This window comes from Mandrillus leucophaeus, unplaced genomic scaffold (genome assembly GCF_000951045.1).
Source record: "Mandrillus leucophaeus isolate KB7577 unplaced genomic scaffold, Mleu.le_1.0 Scaffold337, whole genome shotgun sequence".
NCBI classification, from domain to species: Eukaryota; Metazoa; Chordata; class Mammalia; order Primates; family Cercopithecidae; genus Mandrillus; species Mandrillus leucophaeus.
The window spans coordinates 1,112,250-1,123,782 of record NW_012103554.1 but is presented as its reverse complement, the minus strand read 5'-3'; the positions used below and the strand labels follow the sequence as shown (position 1 = coordinate 1,123,782).

The 11,533-nt window shown below is 40.8% G+C and overlaps 1 protein-coding gene across 1 annotated transcript in view; it reads right to left on the bottom strand.

Moving 5' to 3' along the window:
* Window positions 1–11,533, bottom strand: part of PLEKHG1 (pleckstrin homology domain containing, family G (with RhoGef domain) member 1) — a 182,011-nt gene that overhangs the window by 54,110 nt on the left and 116,368 nt on the right. Inside the window, exon 4 of the mRNA XM_011988722.1 lies at window positions 8,893–8,962. Coding sequence (XP_011844112.1) covers window positions 8,893–8,962 — 70 coding nt within the window. The remainder of the gene's footprint in view (window positions 1–8,892; window positions 8,963–11,533) is intronic.

The following is an 11,533-nucleotide window of genomic DNA, read 5'->3' as shown; positions in this document are numbered from 1 at the left end:
TAAGAATGATGGTTTCCGGCTGCATCCATGTCCCTACAAAGGACACAAACTCATCCTTTTTTATGGCTGCATAGTATTCCATGGTGTATATGTGAAGTGGCCGGAACTTTTGATGGTAAGACCGTCAGTCAGAATAACTAATTCAAGGCCAATGAATTACTAGCTCTTGCAAAATCTAAAATAAAATTACTTTTTTTTTTTTTGAGATGGAGTCTCGCTCTGTTGCCTAGGCTGGAGTGCAATGGCACGATGTCTGCTCACTGTAGCCTCCGTCTCCACCTCCCCAGTACAAGCAATTCTTGTGCTTCAGCCTCCCGTGTAGCTGAGATTACAGGCATGCGTCACCATGCCCAGCTAATTTTTTGTATTTTTAGTAAAGATGGGGTTTCGCTATGTTGGCCAGACTTGTCTCTAATTCCTGGTCTCCAGTTATCCGCCTGCCTCAGCTTCTCAAAGTGCTGGGATTACAGGCATGAGCCACTATGCTTGGCCTTGAAATTATATTTTGAAAAAGAGCCACAGATTATTTTGGTGGGGTTTCATATTCTGCAATTTTTTTTTAACTTTTACTTTCTTTTACTTTTTAGACCACTTAATGCTAGATTCACGTGACTCTAAGTGCCTATTTTTCTGGCAGCTTTAATGCTTTAATTTTTTAAAATTCTAAAATCTCTACTTAGAATCCTTCTTGTTAACCTCAACTGGAATTAGGTTAAACTTTTTTTTAATGGAAAGTTTCAAGTAGAGAGAATGGTAAAATGAATCCCCAAGTTTCCATCGTCCAACCTCAATAATCATTAACTCCTTGTCTCTGCCCCCCGCCACTCCCCTGCTTCCCCATCATCCTGAATTAAATTCTAGTCATCATTTTGCTTGTAAATAGTTTAACATGTATCTCTAAAATAAGGACTTTATTTTATTTTTTTGAGATGGAGTCTCACTTGTTGCCCCGGCTGGAGTGCAGTGGTGTGATCTCGGCTCACTGCAACCTCCGCCTCCTGCGTTCAAGCAATTCTCCTGCTTCAGCCTCCTGAGTAGCTGGGACTACAGGTGTACGCTACCACACCCAACACATTTTTTGAATTTTTAGTAGAGATAGGGTTTCGCCATGTTGGCTAGGCTGGTCTTGAACGCCTGGCCTCAAGTGATCTGCCTGCCTTGGCCTCCCAAAGTGTTGGGATTATAGGCATGAGCCACCTGCCCAGACTAAAATAAGGAAACTAAACAGAATACCACTGTTACACTTAAATAATTCCATAACATCATGAGGTTTCACCAGTCACTATTCATATTTCCTTTTTTCTTTTTAAAAGATTTTGCCTGTTTGATTTGCAAATAAAAATCACATAGAGCAGGCCAGGCATGGTGGATCACACTTGTAATCCCAGCACTTTTGGAGGCCACGGTGGGTGGATCATGAGGTCAGGAGATTCAGACCATCCTGGCTAACACGGTGAAACGCCATCTCTACTAAAAATACAAAAAATTAGCCAGGTGTGGTGGCGGGTGCCTGTAGTCCCAGCTACTCGGGAGGCTGAGGCGGGAGAATGGTGTGAACCCGGGAGGCGGAGCTTGTAGTGAGCCGAGATTGCACGACTGCACTCCAGCCTGGGCGATAGAGTGAGACTGTCTTTAAAAAAACAAACAAACAAATAAATAAATAAATAAACTAACTAACTAAAAAAAAAAAAAAAAAAAAAAAAAATCACACAGAGCAAATGGCTGCTATCTCTTTAGTAGTCCCTTTTAATCTTTCAGTTCTCCCCTAGTTTTCTTCCTTTTGCAAGTGAGTTGAAGAAACCATACTGTTGTGCTGCACAGCCCCAGTTCCAGTATTACTGATGACATCCTTAGAGTTTCCTTGTTATTTATGTTTTTGAGATGGATTCTCACTCTGTTGCCCAGGCTGGAGTGTAGTGGCATGATCTTGGCTCACTGCAGCCTCTGCCTCCCAGGTTCAAGTGATTCTCCTGCCTCACCCTCTCAAGTAGCAGGGATTGCAGGAATGCGTCACCACACCTGGCTAACTTTTGCATTTTTACTGGAGACAGGGTTTCCCTATGTTGGCCAGGCAGGTCTTGAACTCCTGTCAAGTGATCCACCCACCTTGGCATCCCAAAGTGCTGGGATTACAGGCGTGAGCCATCATGCCCAGCCTGGTTTCAATATGCCCTGTCCATTATAGTCGTACTGGTTTAGTACAGACTTGCTCAGATTTAGGTTCCATACTTTGGCACAATACACTAGTGGCTATTTTGTCCTTCCTCTAATGGAAGTTCAATGGAAGTCTAATGGAATTGGGAAGTCCAATGGACATAAAGTCTGGTTGTCTCTCTTCTGTGATGCTAACAACCATTGGTACTTATTGGCTAGATCTATTAATTTATTAGGGTTTGGGAAAGAGTGGTATTTCTAATACTTTATTCCTTATTTATTAGCTAGAATCTTTCCAAAAATAGAACCTCCTTATATTAACTCTTGGTTACTCTGAAGTTTATGGTCTGTACGGGAAAGGCAGAATAAATGCGTAATTCTTTCCTTTTCATTTCAAGACAGGATCTTGCTCTGTCACCCATGCTGGAGTACAGAGGTGTTTTCATGGTTCGTTTCAGCCACAACCTCCTGGGCTCAAGCGATCCTCCCACCCCAGCCTCCAGAGTATCTGGGACCACAGGCATGCCACCACCTCTGGCTAAGTTTTAAACTTTTTTATGGAAACAGGGTCTTGCTATGTTGCCCAGGCTGGTCTCAAACTTCTGGGCTCAAGTGATCCCCCTGACTCAGCCTCCCAAAGTGTAAGGGATTACATGCATAAGCTACCACACCCAGTCAATTCTTTCCTTTAATTTTCAAAATAATGCCTTGATTCTCCAGCATCATGCAAATGTGATCAATTTGGTGTTTTAATATCACTAAAAATTCATTAATGTGGGCCTATTTAATGAATTTTCATTGCTTTCAGTTAATTATCTTCACTGATGCTCACATTATCCCATTTTTGGCTAGTAGGAGCCCCTTCTTGAGCATTCATGACCTGGCCTATGGTGTTTTGTAGCTTGTTCCCTGGTGTGACAAGATGTTCCAGACTATCTTGTATATTTTGTGCCCTACAGTCATTCTTCATGGAGTCCCTATTCCTTCTAGCAGGAAACAGTGTTGGGAGACCACAATCTGGGTATCAGGGATACTCTTGCTGTAGGGTAATCATCATTTCTAGGATTTCTCAGCAGACAGAGGTAGGAAGTGGTGTGTTTTGTTGTTGTTGTTGTTGTTGTTGTTTGTTTTTGAGATGGAGTCTTGCTCTGTCACCCAGGCTGCAGTGCAGTGTTGTAATACTGGTTCAATGCAGCCTTTGCCTCCTGGGCGTGAGCCACCATGCCCGGCCTGCTCTGTGTGATTTTTATTTGCAAATCAAACAGGCAAAATCTTTTAAAAAGAAAAAAGGAAATATGAATAGTGACTGGTGAAACTTTATGATGTTATGGAATTATTTAAGTGTAACAATGGTATTCTGTTTAGTTTCCTTATTTTAGTCCGGGCACGGTGGCTCATACCTATAATCCCAACCCTTTGGGAGGCCAAGGCAGGTGGTTCACTTGAGGCCAGGTGTTTAAGACCAGCTGGCCAACATGGAGAAACCCTATCTCTACTAAAAATTCAAAAAATGTGTTGGGTGTGGTAGTGTACACCTGTAGTCCCAGCTACTCACTACGGCCTAGCGAATATTATATTTAAAAAATATAATATGTATATTATATATATAAAATATATTTTATATATATAAAAATATATTATATATATTATATATATTAAAAATATATTTTATATATATATATATATATTTATTTATTTTTTAGTAGAGATGGGGTTTTGTCATGTTTGCCAGGCTGGTCTCAAACTCCTGGCCTCAAGTGATCTACTCACCTCGGCCTCTCAAAGTGCTGAGATTACATGTGTGAGCCACCGCTCCCTGCCTCCGAAGAAGCCTAACCTCTATTCTTTTCCCTTCTAGTCTGTTCCCTCCATTCCTGTATCAATTTTTAATCAATTTTAATCAATTTTTAATCTTACAGGCTTTCATCTCCTATATAAACAAATGTTATACCAGTGATCCTCAAACTTGAGTATCAGAATTACCTGGAGGGCCTGTTAAAACATAGATTGCTGGGTTTCTGATGTAGTAGGTCTTGGAGTAGGGCCTAGGAATCTGCATTTCTAACAGGTTCCCAAGTGACGCTGATGCTGCAGGTCCAGGACCACACTTTGGGAACCACAGTGCTGTACACACGCTTTTATCCACTCCCTTCCCCAAGGAGTGTATAAAGATTTTTTTTTTTTTTTTTGAGACAGAGTCTCACCCTGTCTAAGTCGCCCAGGCTTAGAGTCCGGTGGCGCAATCTCAGCTCACTGCAACCTCCGCCTCCTGTGCTCACGTGATTCTTCTGCCTCAGCCTACCTAGTAGTTGGGAATACAGGTGCCTGCCACCACGCCTGGTTAATTTTTTGTATTTTTAGTAGAGATGGGGTTTCATCATGTTGGTCAAGTTGGTCTTGAACTCCTGATCTCAGGTAATCTGCCCGCCTCGGTCTCCCAAAGTGCTGGGATTATAGGCGTGAGCCACCATGCCCGGCCAAGATATTCTTTACTGTTATTGCTTCACAGTACTTCATTATGTGGATACGAAAGTTGATTCAAACAGGTTCTTATTTAGGGACTTGGCTGTTTCTAGTCTTTTGCAGTAACAAACATTAAACAGTATTACGCTTACGTGAATTTCTGTCAGTGTGTCCTTGGAATAGATCTCTCGATGTAGGACTGATGGGTGAAAGGGTGAATTCAGATGCCAGATACACAGCCCAATTCCTCTCCATAGGGGCCGTGCCATTTTCTTTTCCTACAGTTGTGAGAGTGTCTGTTTCCCCATGGCCTTGCCAACATTTCAAGCATTGTACCAAATTTTCGAGCACGCTATTTTAAAAAGTCTAAATTAGTTGCCAACTTTTAAAAGTTGAAAGATACAAATATTTTTATTTCGACCAGGCACGCTGGCTCACGCCTGTAATCCCAGCATTTTGGGAGGCTGAGGCGGGTGGATCACCCGAGGTCAGGAGTTCAAGACCAGCCTGGCCAACATGGAGAAACCCCGTCTCTACTAAAAAAATACAAAATTAGCGGGGTGTGGTGGCACATGCCTGTAATCCCAGCTACTCGGAGGGCTGAGGCAGGAGACTTGCTTGAACCCGGGAGGTGGAAGTTGTGGTGAGCCGAGCTCGCACCACTGCACTCCAGCGTGGGCGACAACAGCGAAACTCCGTCTCAAGAAGAAAAAAAAAATATTTCAATTTCTAGCTTCTCCTGAAGAAGCATAAGACCCACCAGCCCTGGGCCTGCCATTTCACACGGCAATGACCATCCCCAGGAGACCAGGCAAATACCTCGATCGCTACAGACTCTACCTGGGCCCCTCTGTGCACCTGAGTTCGCTTATGGGTTCTTGAAGCCAGCTCTGGCTCCATGGATGAAAATGCCAGAGTGACTTACCCAAGGTCTATGAGCAAGCTAATGTACCAAATGGGGACTTTTCTCTGATTGGCTCATACTTTCTGAGTTTCTTGCTTTTTCTTTCCTGCCTCTTGCTATACTCAACCTGGAATAGAACAATATCAAGTTGACTTTCCTTACAATTTGGGACCTGCAGGATCATTTAAAATACAAATGAGAAAACAATGGTTTCAATGAAAGTAGGTTGACATTGCATAATATAGTGACCTACTTGTACTCAGCTATCATAAGACCTCACGACTTACGCACGATTGAATTTCTGTGCATTTTGTGATATGATGGTTCTATTCCTATTCTAAATTGGAGGGTTTTGATTTAAATCAGCTATATGTCCTTAATTGGAATTAAATGCAAGTTTGCCCTTAGGTTTGTAAAGCTCTGTGGACCTTACAAATGACGGTTCCACATAAAAATCAACAGTTCCTAATTAGATACCATTATTTATTAAATATGCCACCCCAAATCCGCTTAGAAGGATTTAGGGGAATGTGTTATACAAATACATACAAATTACAAGAAAATATATTCCTTCTAGTTCTTCAAATCTTTCAAATTGTAATTAGAGATGACATAGAAATGAGACATTTAATTATGAAAGAGCCAAAATATGATATAATCAGTGCTGACCAATCAAGCACATGGGTCCTTCAAATATTTATTGAATAGGGAGCCAAAGTAAAGCAATATGTATGATTTTAGGGTTTCTTCTGCCACAGGGTCCTCCTCTCCCTGATTCCTGAGAAGTTTTCACTGGACACTACAAGAAAGACTGAATATGTAAATAGCACATGGGAAAGGTAACTTTGACTTAAATTCACGCTAATCATATGACTATCCAATATCCACACTTCCTTGAGGATAATTTTAGAAAGTGGGTGGTACATGTGCATGCTTTCGTGTGTGCGTGTGCATGTGTGTGTGTGTATATGCATGTGTGTGTGTGCACACACACTTCCTGGGCTCTAAAAGGAAGAAGACACAACACAACGAGGGAGAGTAGGCAGCTAAGGGGAGGTTGAGGCTCTAAAGACAGACTTTGTCTCCCTCCTAAATGTTGCCCTGGGTCAGCCTTGCTGCCAGTCAAGAGAAGGGATGGGTGTGAAGGTGGAGTTTGTAAAAGCAGCAAAGTGAGCCATTCTAGGTGTTTCCAGGGACCTAAAACAGACAAATGTTTACTGGAAGAAGGTTTGGCCTGCCCAGTAGGAAACTTTAATTTCCGTCCTTCGAGAGAACTGTGGGTTCATTCTTCTTTGAGCATCACGTAAAAAGCAACCATGCTCTCCATTTGTTGATAAGGACTTCTGTAACCTACACATACCATGACAGTAAGCAAGGTCAAAGATGAATCTCTGTGCAGGTTCCAGTGGTTCAGATAAAAGCAGAAGTCAACTGTCAGCTTCACCTCTTTCATTAATGGCCTCCCAATTAAAGCAATTTTCCATTCCTCCCTAGAGTTGAGCAGCTGGTTGTGTTTCAGAAGATGTAACATCTTCTAAATGTCAGGGTGCTGAGTGAAAGGCAGGCAGTGCCTGAGCCCAGCACTCCCTCACGATTCCCCGTTTCCATGCGAAAATGCAGAGTGCTCAAGTCAGTCTTCTAATTAAACTTGGCAATATTACAATGAAAAGGAAGATTTGGGAGTTGGCAACACGGCACATAAACAAACTTTTATGTGAATAATTAAGCGAGAGCTAAGCATACGCTGGAACATCTTTAATCAACTTGTGATTACAGTTACCAGTAAAAGCCCAAACATTTCCGAAAGCTTCTACGTTGTTTATGTGCTGTGGTTATTCTAACATATCTCCTTTGATATACTCAGCATATCTTTTTACCCATTTCGCCTTCTTTCATTTTTCTTCTTTTTTTCAAATCCCTGTCCAATTTTGACACAGGCAACTGTGAAAAGGATTGTAAGTTTAAGCTTACACATGGGTAAATGTGTGTGCACAAACATTTTACATGTGAACACACACACACAAAGTCAGGAGAGTTTTATATACGAGCCCATGGATTGCCTTTAAGGAACTTTGCTCCAATAAAAACCAGGGTGTTGTGTTTGGAAGCCATCTGGATGGATCTGCCGCCATCAGAAATGACCCTGTGGAACAGTCCAGAGCCAAGTCAGACTGGAACCACGTCTCCCAGTTCACACCCGACTCCGGAGCTCGAAATACAGTGCTAATTCCCAGTGGGTCTCAGAGCGCCATTATGAACTTTTATTAAACCTTCGTGCATTTCAAACTACAACTGCAGAAACCACATGAAAGTTTGCTGCAAAACAATTTCTGCTAAAGGCTTTCCAAAGCTGTTGAATGTTTAATATAATTTAAACAAGACAGGAATCTTTATATACTAGGTAGCATGCTGAGAAAGTAATGTAGGAAAGGCTCGCCGGGTAGGTTTCAGAATTCCATCTCCTATTCCAGTTCAGAGCACGAGCTCACTGTCATTTAAGCTTTGAAAGTCAAATCCTTTCCTTGTCTTTTTTGAAACCATTGATGCAGCTTAAGAAAACAGTGGAAGAGTACATTTTTTAAAATGTAGGAGATTAATTCTGCGTCTCTCTATCCCTCAAAAGATAATTATCTATATTAAAGATAATCACAGAGACTAGGCTAGTGCCACATATATTATACGTAAAATATTTAGATTCTCTTGGACTTTCACTAAAACTAACCTTTCACTTTCACTAAACTAAAACAGTTTAGTGGTGTTTTATATTTTTCTAACATTCATCTTCTTTTTTTTCTTTTGAGACAGGGTCTTGCTCTTGTCACCCAGGCTGGTGTGCAATGGCATTATATCGGCTCCCACTGCAACCTCCACCTCCCGGGTTCAAGTGATTCTCCTGCCTCAGCCTCCCGAATAGCTGGGATTACAGGCATGTGCCACCACACCTGGCTAATTTTTGTATTTTTAGTAGAAACGGGGTTTCACCATGTTGGTCAGGCTGGTCTCGAACTCCTGACCTCAGGTGATTCGCTCGCCTCAGCTTCCCAAAGTGCTGGGATTACAGGTGTGAGCCACCGTGCCTGGCCTATTTTTCTAACATTCTTCTACCCCGGGCTGTCCCCTCCCAAGCTTTAAGTTTTTCCCAGCAAAGAGTAACATTATTCAGTTACTATACAAGTTCTAGAAAAACTACGAGATTAGCATCTCCCTGGCTCCAGGAACAATACATTTTTGCTACTCAAACAAACAAACCAGAGAAAGATTAGTGGCTAACTCTATCTGATATGAAACAAACCAGTCATTTTAACTTTAAAATGAAAAATTCTGTACTCTGTATCTGTCTCAGTTGGCCCAGAAGGATGAACCCTGCTTACCTTGGACACAAAACACTCTGCTATGGCCACAGGATCATTTTCACAGTTTTCCAAATCTTGCAGAAGTTCACTAATAAAAAAATAACAGCCAGGAAGTATTAGATTGTAGTCTTCTGGGTGAGTATATTTTGTATAATTTAAAAGTTTAAACATTTCCATGGTATTTACAAGGAATCATGTAATTGGATAACTGAGGACCTGCTGTCATTGTATCCAATGATACAATGTTTACAATGATACAATGATACAATGTAAGGGACTTGCCCAAGGTCATGCTGGAGCAGGGGATTAAACCCAGGTCGAACTCGTAGTTCTCCCACCAGAGCTAAGCCCTGCCTACCTTTAAGTTTGGCAGACATTTGTCATCATCTACATGAATGCTCATTGATGCTCATTCAGACATCAAATAGCTGCCTGGGTACCAGGTACAGTGTAAAGGGTTAGGAACACATCAGTGAGCAAAGTGAGATATGGGCTCTCGGGGGTCCCCAACCTTTTTGGCACCAGGGATCGGTTTCGTGGAAGACAACTCTTCCACAGACTGGATTGTGGGGATGGTTTTGGGATGATTCAAGCACATTACACTTACGGTTAGATTCTCATAACCTAGATCCCGCGCATGCACAGTTCACAGACTGGTATTGGTCTGTGACCTAGGGGTTGGGGACTACGTGGCTCTGGTCTTATGGAGCTTCCAATCCATTGGCAGAGTCAGGCATTCAATGAAATATCAAACTAATGAATACAAAATTATAATAGAGATAGTGCTTTAAAGGAGAGATATCTTGGGGAGGGAAATATCTTTCCTCAAATGTAAACCCACTTTTTTTTTTTTTTTTTTTTTACTGGGAGTATCATTATTTTAAGTAACAGCATAATACTTCATTGTGTGACTGTACCATAATTAATTCAATGAATCTCACACTGTTGGATAAAATTCTATATATGGTATTGATGGGTCAAAGAATATTCTTAGTGTAAATGTTAACACATTTCTAAATTGCACTCCACATGAGTTATATTAATATACACTTTACTATGCTAAGTGTTTATTTTAATGAGCCATATGTTATATATTTAATAAAAAGTGAAGTAGTTCTACAGGAATTATGATAAAAACAAGCAGTTTCTGGTTCTCTGCTTCTCATTCTTGATGGGCACTGCCCAGAAGCATTTCTGATTCTTTGGGCTGTTTCTGCTCTAAGAAGGTCCATGTCTCTAAGCATGCTGATAATGTGTTCTCATTATTTTTCAGTTTTAGATATTATTTACTTCTCAGTTTCCCCAAACTTACCCTTTTGTCTTCTCAATAGTTCTAAGATTGTCTCTCTCTTTTTTTTTTTTTTTTAATTTTAGAGACAAGGTCTCACTCTGTCAACCAGGCAGGTCCTCCTGGGCTCAAGTGATCTTCCTGAAGTGTTAGGTAGTGTGAGCCACTGTGCCCAGCCTTCTCAACTAGTTCTGTTATGTAATTTGATTCGATTAAATGTCAGAATTTACATCTTTAAGACTATGTAAGTATTATGCCCTGTTAGCCTTACAGTATACCATGATTTCATTTCCTTTCTTAGAGAACCATGTTTTCCCTGGAGTTAAAATTCTTTCTTTTTTTTCCTTTTTTCAAGATAAACACTATTAATTTATTAGCAAGTTGTGTGCCAGAAGTATAAGTCTTGTCTCACTGTGTTCAAATATATATTCTATGGTTTGCATTTCTTTCTTGGTGACCTCTGCTCCAACCTGGACAGGTTGCTTCCAGGCCTGCTGGTTCTTTCATCAACACCTTCCTAATGCTAGCCTTCGCTAGTCTCCTGTATTGCCATTTCCAATGTATTCCTTCCTTTGGGAGATTATAAAATTGAGCAATAGCTTTCTGAGTATGAGTAACAGGAGGTATGCTTTCTGAGACTCTTCCCATTTCAGAAATGCTCTCCCTTCACACTTGGCTAATAATGTCAGTAGATATAAAAGTCTTGGTTGGAAGTAATTTTCTCGGAGTATTCAGGGAGCTATTTGTCTACCTGTTGATTTATAGATTCTAACGCTGCTATTGAGATTCCAGTATCATTCTGATCCCCAGCCCATTCTGAAAGCTTTCAGAGTTTCTCTTAGTTGACATAATTACAAAATTTTGTGATAACAGGCTTTGGGTGGGTCTTTTTCATGCACTGAGCCAATGTACAAATTTGGGAAATGATCTGGATAGCAGTTCTCCAAGTGTGGTCTAAGGACCCCTGGGGTTACTGAGACGAGACCCCTTTAGGAGGTCCACAAGGTTGGACCTCATAAAAAATACTGGGACATTATTAAATTTTTAAACTTTCATTCTCTCATGAGAGTACAGTGAACTTTTCCAGAGGCTACATGACGTGTGATATCACAACAGATGGAAACTTGAAGCAGATATGAGAATTCAGTTGTCTTCTAGTAAGTCAGGCAGTAAAAAGATCTGTGAAAATGTAAAACAGTTCCAAAACAAACAAAAAAATTTAGTGGAAAAAGTAGTAAAATTATTTTTCTAGAAATATGTGGACTTGTTTCTTTTTTAGTATTAAATAAATAGATATCTTAACAGGTTCTCAGTTTTCGTTTCTAACGTGGCAAACAAAACATAATAAAACACAAACAAAAAAGCTTTTTG